Raw genomic sequence first — 14,995 nt, 5'->3', positions numbered from 1 at the left:
CCAACAAGCTGGGTGCTCCTGCTTCTAAGCAGACGATTGCTCGTTGGATTTGTAGCACAATTCAACTGGCACATTCTGTGGCAGGCCTGCCACAGCCTAAATCTGTCAATGCCCACTCCACAAGGAAGGTGGGCTCATCTTGGGCGGCTGCCCGAGGGGTCTCGGCATTACAACTCTGCCGAGCAGCTACGTGGTCAGGGGAGAACACGTTTGTAAAATTCTACAAATTTGATACCCTGGCTAAGGAGGACCTGGAGTTCTCTCATTCGGTGCTGCAGAGTCATCCGCACTCTCCCGCCCGTTTGGGAGCTTTGGTATAATCCCCATGGTCCTGACGGAGTCCCCAGCATCCACTAGGACGTCAGAGAAAATAAGAATTTACTCACCGGTAATTCTATTTCTCGTAGTCCGTAGTGGATGCTGGGCGCCCATCCCAAGTGCGGATTGTCTGCAATACTTGTACATAGTTATTGTTACAAAAAAATCGGGTTGTTTATTGTTGTGAGCCATCTTTTCAGAGGCCAAACTTTTAAATTTTGTGCCCTGTCTCCTGCGGAGCCGCTATTCCCCATGGTCCTGACAGAGTCCCCAGCATCCACTACGGACTACGAGAAATAGAATTACCGGTGAGTAAATTCTTATTTTTTTGCGGCTCCTCGAGAGGCGATGATATGGCTGGATAGACGCTTCCCGGCGAGACGGGCCCTTGCTGATCCGTGATTATTTCCTGTGACTGTGGTTGCAAGAGACTTTATGGACAGGATAAGATTATTTGCATATATACTGGGGGGATGAAGGAAGTGGAAAATGTTTAAATGTCTAAGAACTACTTCCTGAGGATGTGAGGGTGGTGGGGGGGATAATTACTTACCAGGTCTTCTGTCTTGTTATCCTTCTCATACAAGCCAATTATTATACTTATATTGCTAGGATGTGTGGGTTGGGAGAGATGGGGGAGAGGAGGGATATATCTGTGGTCCGAATACACCCGATGGTATATTGCTCTTGAATCCCGGGGAGTGACTCTGTATGCTTCGCCCCTTTTTCTATCTTATGGGGGTGATTTAGTCTAAAGGCTGGGGATGCTTTGTTTTGTTGGTGTTTCGTTTTTTTTTTTTTTTTCTTTCTTTCTAAGGGCCATTATATTTTTTTGGCTTCACCCAGAGGGTAACAAGTTGTGTGCTCTGGGCTTGAACCGGTGTTAGGTTAGGGGATCCAAGTATGCTGCAGGTTGGGAGTAGTGTACAGGGTGGGGGGAGGGGGGAAGTTAACGGTTACGGTTGTTTCTGGTATGGATGTTCCGAATTTGAGTGTGTGTGGCTTAGGAACCTATTCATTGAGCGGTGGTGCCTTGTACTTGTTTGCAGAGAAGATGGATCTGGCTGGCTGCGGGCTGTAGCCTCTATTATGATCAAAATGACCCCTCATGGTTGGACTTAGAATAGTGTCATGGAATGTGCGGGGACTCAATGACAAAATTAAGAGATCTCTGGTACTTAGACAAATTAAGCAGTATGCCGCTGATGTGATATGTCTTATGGAGACCCACCTGGTGGGCAGCAAGACCCTAGCCATTAAGAGACCTTGGGTAGGATGGGCATTCCATTCTACACACACTTCTGCCTCCCGGGGGGTCTCTATCCTTGTAAAGAAGACTGTTCCCTTTGTGATGGAGTCAGTACAAACAGACCCATGGGGGAGATATGTGTTTTTGGAGTGTAAAATCCACTGTACCCCTCTGCTTTTGCTGTCCGTGTATGTGCCTCCCCCGTACTCCTCCGATGTCCTGAAAAGGGTTGCAGAGTTTATGGCCCTGTCACCGGGTATACCCGTGGTTTGTGTGGGGGACTTCAACAATGTATTAGATAAGGTGTTGGATAGATTCTCTACTAATCCCTCTAACCCCTCTGGTCCACAATCTGGTAGAAATTATTTTGCGGATGTTGTCTCGGGGCTGGGCCTGGTTGATCCCTGGAGACTGAGACATCCATTTGTTAAACAGTATTCATGCTTCTCACATTCCCACTCCTCGTTCTCTAGGATTGACCTGGCTCTTTTATCGAGCGATCTGATTCCTAGGGTCCGGGATAGCAAATATGAGACTAGGGGTATATCGGATCACTCCCCTTTAACACTGACCCTGGATTTTAATTGCTCTAGAGGCCAGGCAGTGTGGAAGTTTAATCCATTTTGGCTGGTACATATGGGAGATGGCTCCGATTTGGTGACTGCATGGCGGGAATTTTTCGAGATAAACAAAGATGGGCAGCCTATCTCTAACTTATGGGATGCGTTCAAGGCCTTTTTGCGGGGAACCCTAATTAAACGAGTGGCTAACTTAAAAACCTTTTTCAGGCACCGGGAGTCCGAATTAGAGACCATAAGTGTTGCTGCAGAGGCACAATATTTACAGGACTGCTTGAACAGTTCCAAATCTGCATGGTTGACAGCTCAGGGGGAGTGGAGGGAATGTCTAATGGATAAGACTCAGCATAGACTCCTCTTCTCCTCTCACGCCTTTTACGCCTCCGGGGATAGGCCGGGATCTTATTTAGCCTCCCTGGCACGGGGTGAGAGATCCGCTAACACCGTAGTTGAAATAGAGGCCTCAGACGGTACCACTGTGTCGCAGACCCCACAGATTGCGTCGGAATTCGTGTCGTATTATAGGCGATTATATAGCTCTAAACTAGACTGCACCCCGATGCAACTAGACGAATATCTACAGACTATACAGCTCCCCTTGCTGACTTGTGAGGCGCATGACTTCCTCGAGGCACCTATTTCACCAGAGGAGATTGTGGATGCGATCAATGCTGCCCCCAATGGGAAGGCTTCAGGGCTCGATGGCATACCGTCTGAGCTATATAAGCGCCATTTAGATTTTTTTGTCCCCCAATTACTTGAGCTATATAATCAGATATTCACACAGGAATCCCTCCCATTATCTATGGCGGAGGCATTGATTATTGTCCTTCCGAAGCCCGATAAGGACCATAGGAAGGTTGATTCTTATAGACCTATCTCCCTTCTACCGACCGATATTAAAATTCTGGCCAAAATCCTGGCGTGTAGATTAAATAAAGTCATTACGCAGATCATACACCCAGATCAGACGGGATTTATGCCTAATAAGTCAACATCCATTAATCTCAGACGATTATTTACCCATCTCCAGGTCCCCCGTGAGGCACCCTCATCCATAGTAGTATCATTGGACGCCGCTAAGGCATTTGACTCCGTGGAGTGGGAGTACTTGTGGAGTATCATGCACAAGTTTGGTATAGGCCCCAGCTTTATCAAATTCGTCCGCTTGATGTATTCCTCTCCCATGGCTAGAGTGGCGGTGAATGGCTTCGTGTCACATTCCTTTCCATTGTCTAGAGGTACTCGTCAGGGATGCCCATTGTCCCCTACTCTATTTGCTATAGCCATTGAACCCCTTGCATGTCTTCTGCGAGCGAACCCTGAAATTGTTGGATACACCGTGGGCACCAGGGAGGAGAAAATAGCTCTATATGCCGATGACATCCTGTTATTTGTGGATCGCTATGCTGAGTCTATGCCTAAGATTTTAGATATTATTAACGAGTTCGGATGTTACTCCGGGCTCCTGATCAATTGGGAGAAATCCTCCATTATCCCGTTTCAGGGCGAGGTCCCTGACTCCCCATTGGCTGTTCTCCCGCTAAGATGGGTGAATTCCTTTAAATATCTGGGCATTTGGGTATCCAATGACCCTCATAAATTTACTTCCCTTAATATTACACCACAAATATCTTATCTTCGCAATAAGGTGAAGGTTTGGGGGAAATTGCCCCTGACAGTTACAGGGAGGGTTAACATGGTGAAAATGGTTTTTCAGCCCAAACTCCTGTACATACTACAACAATCCCCAATATATATCCCCCAGAAAACTTTCAAACAGATAGATGGTTTGATATCCTCTTTGGTATGGGCTAGTAAACGGGCACGGCTGAAACTTAATACTTTGACCAGGCACAAAACCTCAGGGGGGCTGGCTCTTCCCAACTTTTGTTTTTATTACTTTGCAGCACAGTTAGCACATCTATGGGAATGGGTTAACGATTCTGATACTTCAAGTCTGCACTCACAGTTGGTATTGCAGGAGTATCCAGGTGGTTCCCCGCTGAGACTGCTTCTCTGTGGAGGCGTCAAAGTGTCGGCACTACCACTCATTAAGCAATATCTTACTATTTGGAGGCTGGCGCATCGGATAATGCAGGGGCAGGGCATTGACCCTGACACTCCGCTGGACAATAAATATGGATTGCCGGAGTTGTGTCAGCTTCAAGTCAGGGAGGTGTGGGAACCATGGGGAGTAACTTCACTGGGGCACTTATACACTGACGGGTTTTTTAGGTCCTTCCAGCAGATTCAACAGGAATTTAACGTCCCCTCTGCGTATTTTTTTCGCTTCCTTCAATTGCGACATGCTATGTCTGCCCAATTCCCCGATGGCCCGCCGGCGCTTACTGATTCACCGGTCAAATTGCTGTTGCAGACGGTGGGATCCGATCATTTAGTCTCCAAAATATATGGCCGTTTACTTCAAATGCATCATATAGACCCCCTTAGTGCCCTCAAGACCAAATGGGAAACTGATCTAGGTCCAGTATCGGATGATTTGTGGGAGGGTGCTCTGGGATCGTGCAGGCTTTCAACATCATCTGCCCGATATCAACAAATTCAACTGTTCGTGCTACATAGGGTATATATGTCCCCCCTGAGACTGTCACATATAGGGGGATCCCATAGTTCAAAGTGTCCCAAATGTGGCAGTCTGGGAGCAGACTTTTGGCATATGATATGGCTATGTCCCTTGGTGTCGATTTTTTGGGAGGAGGTTATACGTGCCATAGTTGGTACCGGTATCCCCTCTACCGTACTTACACCTATCTCTTGTATATTAGCAACTATAGATGAGGAAGCTCTAAATCCGCCCAGTCGACGCTATGTTATAAACCTCTGTGCTCTGGCCAAGGTTTGCATAGCCAGACTTTGGATGGCTAATGAAGCCCCAGCGATACAATCCTGGATTGCGCTGGTTAATGCATCCGTCGCTCATGAAAAATTCGTATATCTGGCCAGGAATGCGGAAAAAAAGTTTATTGCTATTTGGGGAAAGTGGATGAGCTCTCGCTATTTTGCTTCACGGATGAATACTGCTGAACCCTAGATTTATTTAACTGTCTGATATGAATGGTCTCTGTGTGGGATCTCTGGGATGAGTGGCCCGTGGTCGGCCGGATTCAAAGGCACGATAATGCCATGACAAAAGATAATACAATGTGTGTTTAATATAAAAGAATAATGGGTCACCACTGCTTTATTGCTATTTATGACTATGAATGGGATACCTAATACCACATCACACTAAGCTTCCTATGTAATACCGGAAGCATGTTGTTGATTTTATTGCACTCTATCTGTTAAGAATTTTAGTCCAGTAGATGTATGTACGTTATGTTTGCCTCTGGCAATGTTTAAATGTTAAAGCATTGAAAAAACCAATAAAAACTTATTGAATTTAAAAAAAAAGTGCAAAGTGTAACATTTAATAGTGATCTAAAATAAGTGAAAGTAGGCCCCGGAATCTGCATAAGACTTAACTATGGGCTTATTCAGACCTGATCGCTGCTGTGCGTTTTTGCAGATTTTGCGATCAGATAGCCACTGCCCATAGAGAGTGAAAACCCGCCCCGTGCAAGTGTGTGAATGCATGTGTATGCCGTGCAAAAACTTCACCAGACGGGACATCTGCAAACCCGTTCGCAACTCCCCATCGAATGATTTTTCCAGTCTGTGCATATCCTAAGACCTACTCCTACAGTGCAATACAAACAGGCTGATCGGGCCGTTGCTGACGTCACACACCCTCCCTGAAAACGCTTGGGAATGCCTGCGTTTTTCCTGACACTCCAGTTACCACCCACAAACGTCCGCTTCCTGTCAATAAGCCTGCGTTCGCCTAGCGATTAAAAAAAAACACAGGATTTTTTTCAGCGTTTGACCTCGCGTGCGTGCATTACATTCTGTACGCATGCGCAGTCTTACGATAATCGGTCGCCTTGCGATTTCACACAATAGCAATCAAGTTTGAATTAGGCCCCATATCCAGAATCGCTGATATAACTGGTGAGTTCCTCCAGTGTAGGATGCTATAATCGAGTTCATGTCATCATTGTCTCATCGCAAGCTATAAATGTTTATGCAGATGTTCACAGGTCTCAGCTTATTGGACGTCTCTCCCGACCGTCGCTTCTCGCGCCCATTCCTGGAGATATGCGATCTGGCAAAGCGGTTCTCCCTCCTGTTTGGGCCGAACCAGTTGAGAAATCGTCATGACTTTATATTCCTGCACAAGTAAGAGCTGCTGGTCCTATATACAGATCTCTTCCTTTTTGCATCTGGTTCTTCCAAGTGTTTTTGGTTCAGCCCCACAGTAAGGCTATATCTACCAGCAGTATGACTCTCTGATGCCTGCAAATGTGTCTGCCATTAAATTCTGTTGTTGCACCCCCTCCCCCGCCCATACACTGCCGCTTCTAGATCTTACTCAGCATCTGTTTTTCGCCTTCATCCACTAGGGGACACTGGAGAACGCTGAGGTACAGATGGTGTGAGGATCCTGGCAGTTTAAATCTTAAATGATTTGAAGATGGCTCCTCCCCCTCTTTACCCACCTGACCTCAGTTTAGTCGGGCATTCGTTCCAGGGGCTGCAGAGAAGCCGTTTTACTTTTCTCATTTTTTTTCTTCCCTATTAGCGACCATGCGGACTCTGTGCCCACGTCTCTGTCCAGGTTTTCTGAGCACAGTCTCCATGGACACTGCAGCTCCACCGCATACTGGTGATGGAATGGCAGCAGTGAGTAAGATCCGTCCTCCAAGCTATTGTAAGACGGATCTGCACTGTAAAAAGACGTGGTTCGCCCCCATCCTGGTTTGGCTGCAGGGAAATAGCCATTACTATCCTGCTTGGAGCCACAGCGGGTGGGGTTGGGCAAGCAGACTGCACACCATTACTCACGCCTGCAGCAGCTGTACGTGGCCCAGCCCTCCCTGCATTGGAGCCTCTCCACTTTTTCTGTCTATTCCTCCTCCTCCTCTACTTCTGAGCCTCCTCCTCTACTTCAGAGCCTTTCCCTTCTATCTCTCTTCTGCCCCATGGGTGTGTACCAAAGTGATGACGTCATGGTGGCTCATCTTGGTAGTGACTATCTTCCCTTATCTCTACGATCTCCTGATAAAGCCACCTTCACTCTCATGTCCTGTGTTTATAGGAATGCTGTTCGATACGTCCTTGCAGAGGGTTTATCTTCCACCGGACAAGATCCTGGCCATCCTAGGTGCGGCTGGTTCTAAGAAAACTGTCGGTATCAGACCATTTGTGATTGCGTTTACTGGAAAAACTAGTTTCCTCCTTCAATGCCCATTCAGCAGGCTTCATTCCAGGGATCTTCATTTGGACCTGCTGTCCAAATAAGACTGTTCTCATCTCCACCTGTCTCAAGTCATTCGTCTCTCACCTCAGGCCCGCCTATCCGTACAGTGGTGGTTGGAAATCAAACAGATCTGCACCAGTCGGCCATTCACAATCTGGGCCTGGACATTGGTCACCATGGATGCCAGTCTGCGGGACAGGGGTGCTGTGGTTCTCTGGTATCAAGGCTTTTGGTTCCATCAGTAGATGTTGCTGTTCATCAATGTCCTGAAGTTCAGGGCAGTCTTCAATGATTTGTTCGCTGCTCAACGGCATCTGTAGAAGTGTCTGGTGAAAGTACAGTTGGACAATGCCACGCGGTGGCATACATCAATCTCCAGGAGGGCACGAAGATCCTTGAGGGTGATGGCACTTATCTTTGTTTAGGCAGAAAGCCACGTTCTGGCCATAGTTGCCATATTTATTCCCCGGGTTGAAAATTTGGGAGGCAGATAACCTCATCTGTCAGAATTTTCATCACGGCAAGTAGTGACTTCACCCAGATGTCTTCCAAGATCTGATAGCAAGGTGGGGGATGCCAGACATCGACATCATGGCTTCTCTGCTCACCCACAAGGTTCCTCTTTATTGCCCCAGAACAAGAGCAGCTCTGGCAGTGGAGGCACTAACCGTGCCATGAGCTTTCTACCTATTTCCATCATTTCTGATCTTCCTCAGATTCTGAAACTTATCAAGCATGAATAGGCGACTGTGATACTGGTGGTTCCGGACTGGGCACGTCGGTCTTGGTACTCAGACTTTCGGGTTCCTCTGATAGACGTTCTCTTGGCTTCTTGTAGAACATCCAAACTTGTTTTAATAAAGGCCATTTCTCCACCCCACCTTGCATTTAAGGATGTGGCTGTTGAGGCCACCATCCTAAGAGTGAATGGTATTCTGAAGGCTGTTATTCCAACCATGCTGAAGGCTTGCATGCCGGTCTCGGCTCAACATTACCACCATATCTGGCAGACGTATGTACAGTATCTTGGTGTGAGAGGCATAAGTTCCCTCCTTCGTTACTTATGTCCCATCTTTTTTTTTTTTCCTTCATGCAAGAGCCTTGAAAGTTCAGGTGTCTGTGCTGTCCATCTTTTCCAGCGTTCACTGGCCTTGCATCCTGAATTCTAGACTTTTATGTAGGGTGTCTTCTGTCTGCAACCCCCGTTTCTCCCACCCATGGCTTCTTGTGACCTGAATTTAGTCCTTTATTTTTTATGCACTCATTTTTGTTTTTTTAAACGCTTTACTCGGTAGACCTGAAATATCTTTCTTGGAAGACTGTCTATCTCTTAGGCATTGCTTCATCTTGAAGGGTGTCTGAGCTAAGTGCCTTATCCTGTCTCCATATCTTGTTTTTCATGACGACCGGGCTGAGCTCTGTACCAATCCTTTCTTCTTGCTGAAGGTCATCTCTAAGTTCCACATCAATGAACCTGTTGTGAGTCTAATTCTTCCTTGTGGAGATTCTTCTCCAGTGACTTCTTCAGGTCATCCCTTGAATGTGGTACAAGCTCTTCGGTTTTACGTGGACTGGACTTCGGCTTTACAAAAAAAACAGAGGACTTGTTTTTTTACATATGACGTCCACAAAATGGATAGGACAGTGTTGTAGCAGTCATTGTTACGTTGGCTTTGTGCAGTCATTCATCAGACTTACATTGCTCGGAGCGAGCCGGTGCCTTCCATAGTTACGGCTCATTCCACTCAGTTGACTCTTGGGCTGCATGTCCTGGGGCTTCAGCGGCTCAGCTGTGTAGGGCTGTCAACTGGTCTTCCTTGCACACTTGTAAAATTCTACTATTTTGACACTTTTGCATTCAAGGTGACAAGCTTTGGGTGCTTGGCTCTTCGGTGTTATGAGCCACGGCTGTGGCTCATTCCTGTTTTGCATTTTGGTTATGTATTTTATGTTATACTTCTGTTTCTGTTCCCCGTGGGTGTCATGGGGTGTTCGGAGCCCACCCTTAAGGAGAGGGTACTGTTATGAACCACAGGTAGTGGTTAATTCCTATTTTATGTTTATAGTTGTCTTGCAGGCTAGGATATCCCGTTGCTCTGGTTTAAGAAGACTCTTGTTTGCTGCCGGTGGTGAGTCTGTGTAATTGCAGCTTGTTCCCATGTGTTCAGCCTCACCTGTCTGTTAATTGCGCCTCTCAGTTGTGCAGCAGGGCAGCTGCACGACATAATTAATTAGGACTCTCTGTTATATTCTGGCTCAGTGCAATACACAGACGCTGGTGATAGTTCCAGAATTCTTGAGTTCTGAGCTAGTTCCTGCCAGTTCCTAAGCTCCTGTCTAGCAGTGTCTATCTAGCTGCTTCCAGTGTCGGTTCCAGTGTCTGATCCCGTGTCCTGCCGTGAAGCGTTCGTGTCCAGAAGTCCTGTGGCTTTGTCTGTGCCTGTGTCTGGCTTCTTGGTGTCCACCGGTCTGTCGTTTGGGATTCTGCCTGCCCTCCGGTTCTGAGAGCCTGTGTCGGCTACATTGGGGGTTCCTGTCCGTTTGCCAGTATTTGTACCGGTTCCGTGAGTAGCGGTTTTGCCGCGTCCGTCTGCCTAGGCCGCTGTATTCTTTGGTTTTATTTGTTACTGGTGTTTTGCAGAAGGTTCTGCATATGCTGTCACCGCCGGTACACAACAGTATTGTGTCGGCATGTGGACAGCATTTCCTTTGTTGTTTTCCTTTGGCAGCGTGCCGCACGTATACTTAGTTTTAGGGTTGTTAGTAGCCCCTAGCCTTCTGTTTGCTTTAGTTAGAGGTCCCCTTGTTATTATCCTGTCTCGGTTCACGCCTTGTCTCACATTAACACCGGGGGGCATCGGAGTTGGGCAGACCTAATCCGCCCTTCAAACGCGGCTGCCGTGGGCCCAAGAAACCATAGTCACGCAGGCATGGGCTGACAACGAGGGTGAGACAACGGAGTCAGGTTTCCGTAGGGGTTGCTGCTGATGCCCAGTGTGATCAAGGAGAAAACTGAATTTTTGTACTTACCCGTAAAATCCATTTCCCTTATTTTTATGGGAGACACTGTACGCCCCTCCCTGCGCTTGCTGGGTACTGTATGTTTGCGTTCTGTTTGGTTGTTTGCCTTTTATTTTGTTGTGACTTGTTTTGTCACAGAGTTTGCTTGGTTTTATTCACTCCTTCCTTTTCCTCTCTCCTCTACGTTTCTGCTTGGGCTTGGTCAAACTGAACTATGGTCAGGTGGAGTATCTAGAGGGAGGAGCCATGTTCAAATCATTAAAAGTGCCATACCAACAGCTATACCCTAGTGTTCTTCAGTGTCCCCCGTGTAATTGGAGAAATGGATTTTACTACCAATTACAAAAATCCTGTTTGTTTGTTTTTTGTTTCGTTTTTTTTCTAGAGAGGGCATTAAATTTTCACTGCGGGCTTCCCCGGGCGGTGAGTGGTCTTCCCAGAACCTGCTGTTTCTTGATGTACTGAGCGAGTTCTCATACAAACTTCTAAAACAGGACAAAGCAGCACTGTAAGTAGACATCGTTGTTCCAAATCAGGTTAAGCATAGGACAGGTAAATCTCAGAACCTGTTCTATGCTCAGATCTAAATTGCATTGAAATAAAAATGCTGCCCAATATTTGTGGTCTACATGCAAGAGCAGCCAGTATTTACCCTTCATGCCAAAAATAATAAATGTATTTCCACCTCTTGCATTGCAACATGGTTTGTCCAGGTGCAAAGTTCCTACCCCCCCCCCCCCCCCCTCCCCTTTACTTCCTCAGAATCAGTCCTTCAATGAGGCAGCAGCAGTCTAAGGGGTCAATCCATTTAGCCGCGATGACCTTGTGGGAGTGAGTCATCACGACGGCCCAAACTCGCACAAAAGTGCTCTCCACCCCATAGGGTTCTGAGCAATTTTATGTACATTCGGGTTGAAACAAGCCCGCGAAGGATGCAAAATCGGATGCCGTTGCCACCGTTGAAGCTCTGCGGCACCGGCACATCGCACCCTAATTGGATTGACCCCTTAGTTCCACAGACCTCAAATGGGAGGAATGAAGCAATTTTTTTCTTCGGCAAATGATGTCCAACAAAATGCCCGTACAAATCTAATTAAAACTTTTTTATTAGGAGGTTGGATTCAGATTACTAAACAACGTCACCTTAAGGTGAAATTATGTTACGGTATAATTGCACAAAGTCAACATGTTCTGTAAGTCAGTGGTCTAACTCTACAAATCTCAACTTTTCCAGCTTGCAGTACCTGGATGACACCTGTAGGCGGTGCATTCCCCCTCAGCAGGCATATGAGGAGAATGAGGACGACATGTGGGGGCCCCTACATGCTTACAAGAAGTCACTCAGTACAGACAGCGACTCTGCCAATACCACACCAAACCCTGCCAGCACGCGCAGGGCAAAGGACAGAAGAAAGCCTCCGGCACCCCAGGTCTCTCCCAGGAAGAAGAGAAGACTGGGAAGAGGGGAGGAAAATGGTAAAGGTTTGAAGGACAAGATATTCATGTATTTAATAATCATTTGATACAGGACTGGAATGTGCAGATGACTAGATGCTACTAGAACCCTATCTCAGAATGCCATTATTGTCAGTCCAGATGTAAAATCCCATACTCTAGCTTGGCCTCTGGTAGAGCATCATTCTGAGCCCTGTATTTATGCATCCAAAGCTGTAGCAGTGTCACTGTTTTTGGACAGATGATTTAGAAGATTCCAGCACAGTCGCAGATGACCGCGAACGCAGGGGGACACCGATAACCACTTCCACGCTTCAGCGAGGGAGACGAGCAGCTCCAACTAGAGTACCGCCAGATGACCAGGCAGAGACTGACTCTGATTTCCAACTCAGGTTCGCAGTATCCAACCATTTATTGTTTCTTTTTGTATGTTTATCATGCCGTGTGTTGTATATCTGTGTGTCTGTCCTTTTTGCTAATGTATTGTACACTTCTAACTCCTGTGTACGGTTCCTATGCACTTACTGTGTTGCCAAAGGGCCTAATTCAGACCTGATCGCTCCTCAGCGAATTTGCAGAGGTTTGCGATCGGAAAGTCGCCGCCCAGACAGAGTGAAAATTCGCCCCGTGCAAGTCTGCGTACACCGTGCGAAAAGCTTTGCACACGCCGGTCAGCTGCAAATCCTTTCGTAACCCACTCATCATCTAATGATTTTTCCAGTCTGTGCGTAGCCATGGACTTACTCCTACAGTGCAAAAGAATCAGGCTGATCAGGGCTGGAGCTGACGTCGCACACCCACCTTGAAAATGCCTGCGTTTTTCCTGACACTCCCAGAATACGGCCAGTTACCACCCACAAATGCCCGCTTTCTGTCAGTCAGCCTACTTTCGCCTAGTGATCAAAAATGACGCAGGATTTTTTTGCAGATTGGCCTTGCGCCTGCTCACTACGATCCGTAGACATGAGCAGTTGTTCGATAATCGACCACCTTGCGATTTCGCTTAACAGCGATCAGGTCTGAATTAGGCCCAAAGTACTTTGCATGGTGTAAATCCCAGTAGTGAATTCTGACAAGTATATATAAATAGGTGCTTCTTCTGCTGCTGCAGCTACTACAAAGATATTTATAATTATTTAACCTCTTGCATATGGTAAGTGTCGAGACCCATCATCAAACAGGACAAGTTTATAGTGTCCGACTTCAACAATGCCTGTGGCATTCTCGGATTTCCCGTGCGGTTTAACTATTTTTCAACGCTTCCTTTAGGGAAGTTTACAAGGATTATTCTGCTCTCGGTGGCACTGCTGAGAACCAAGGGGATATTGATTATTCCATTCCTCTTAATCAAGATGGCGTTCCTTTGGTGGACGAAATAGATATTTATATATATAAATATATATAAATATATATAGATAGAAATAGATATTAAATACTTAAAGATATTTGTGAGAAATCTGTGAGCTCGCAGATGGGTTTTGGTTCTGATTCGCACGAGTTATCAGGTCAATTGTTTTGACATTCAAGTCCGTGCATTCAGTTTGCACTATTATAAACGAGCATTCCAGATAATGGGGGTCATTCCGAGTTGATCGATCGCTCGCAGTTTTTAGCAGCCGTGCAAACGCATTGTCGCCGCCCACTGGGGAGTATATTTTCGCTTTGCAGAAGTGGGAATGCTTGTGCAGCAGAGTGCCTGCAAAATCGTTTTGTGCAAAACAAGACCAGCCCTGTAGTTACTCTTCATGTGCGTTGATTCTAATGACGGAGGGACGACTTTTGACGTCACACACCTGCCCTGCCACGCCTGCATTTTTCTAAGCACTCCCTGAAACTGGTCAGTTGACACCTAGAAACGCCCACTCCATGTCAATCTTCCTGCGTTTGGACATGCGACTGGAATGGTCGTTACACTCTGTGCAAACCCACGATGTTCATTGTACCCATACGACGCGCCTGCGCATTGCGGTGCATGCACAGAAATGCCGATTTTTAGCCTGATCGCTGCGCTGCGAACAACGGCAGCTAGCGATCAACTCTGAATGACCCCCAATATTCTATGTGAAGCGGCACAGGCCTGATTTAAGAAATTAAGGGTTTTCCTTACAGTGTAAAGTTCATTCCAAATGGCCTGTTCTTAAATGTTAGTTTGGATAGTGGTTGGAAGTCGCATTCATATTTGGTCCACATTTCTGCTCCTGTGTTCTTCCAGAAGAGGATGCTGCTCTTTCTGGAGGTACAGACCTTTTTACATGATCTGACCATTCAGTCCTCCATCTTTTCAACCAAATGGATTCCTACACTGGAGAAGGTTTAGAAGAATGAATGAGTGCCACCTAACCATATCATTGGGTATTATAACAACCAACGAATGGGAATAGAACCCGTGGAGTGCTCGCCTTTCCCACTGGGCATCTTGAAGCATTTCCTGACCACACATACCCAACCCAGTGGTGATGGCTTCCCCCACCTAGTAGTTGAAGCATGAAGGAAAAAAGAGGAGGAATAGTAATCTTTGTGTTGGGAGCACTCAGGTTATATGTCAACAAATTATATAATAAAAGGTGAATGCTGCTCCTCACCTCTATGAAGGGAATTCAAATGTTTTACGTGCTGGCGGCCACTAGATCGGCAAGGATTTAATCCCCTACCTGAGTGGGACATGTAGGTAGACACCTTTCTCTTTCATCCACTAGGGGACACTGGAGTCCTATACAGTAGGGGTGTGAAGCTTGCAACCGGAGGTGTGGCACAATCTAAAAATTAGCATTGTCTGCACAGCGGCTCCTCCCCCTTCACATCCCTCCTCCCTCAGTTTGAAAAATTGTGCTAGGAGGAAAGAAGCACAGATGGGAGCTCCTGCTCCATATAGCTAAGACAGAGCTGATCATCTTAACTCCCTCCCGCATAACCTCACCTCCTACAATCTCATTCCTGTGGAATCGGAGAAAGGGATTTATCGGTAATTACCAAAATCCTGATATCTATTGATGGCACTACTATCTCCTCTAGACCCCAAGTGCGCTGTCTTGGAGTAATCCTTGACTCCTC

At 46.6% G+C, this 14,995-nt stretch overlaps 1 protein-coding gene across 6 annotated transcripts in view; it reads left to right on the top strand.

Moving 5' to 3' along the window:
* STAG3 (STAG3 cohesin complex component) overlaps window positions 1-14,995 on the top strand; it is a 285,504-nt gene that overhangs the window by 249,937 nt on the left and 20,572 nt on the right. For 5 of the 6 annotated variants that reach the window (XM_063930901.1, XM_063930900.1, XM_063930896.1 and 2 more), the window contains exons 27-30: window positions 6,239-6,387; window positions 10,875-10,997; window positions 11,724-11,971; window positions 12,186-12,336. In XM_063930901.1, the coding sequence (XP_063786971.1) occupies window positions 6,239-6,387; window positions 10,875-10,997; window positions 11,724-11,971; window positions 12,186-12,336 (671 nt within the window). The remainder of the gene's footprint in view (window positions 1-6,238; window positions 6,388-10,874; window positions 10,998-11,723; window positions 11,972-12,185; window positions 12,337-14,995) is intronic. The other variant, XM_063930899.1, reaches the window with a different exon arrangement.

Source organism: Pseudophryne corroboree, chromosome 6 (assembly GCF_028390025.1).
Source record: "Pseudophryne corroboree isolate aPseCor3 chromosome 6, aPseCor3.hap2, whole genome shotgun sequence".
NCBI lineage: Eukaryota > Metazoa > Chordata > Amphibia > Anura > Myobatrachidae > Pseudophryne > Pseudophryne corroboree.
The sequence above is the reverse complement of the archived record's forward strand: the minus strand, read 5'-3'. Positions and strand labels throughout refer to the sequence as shown.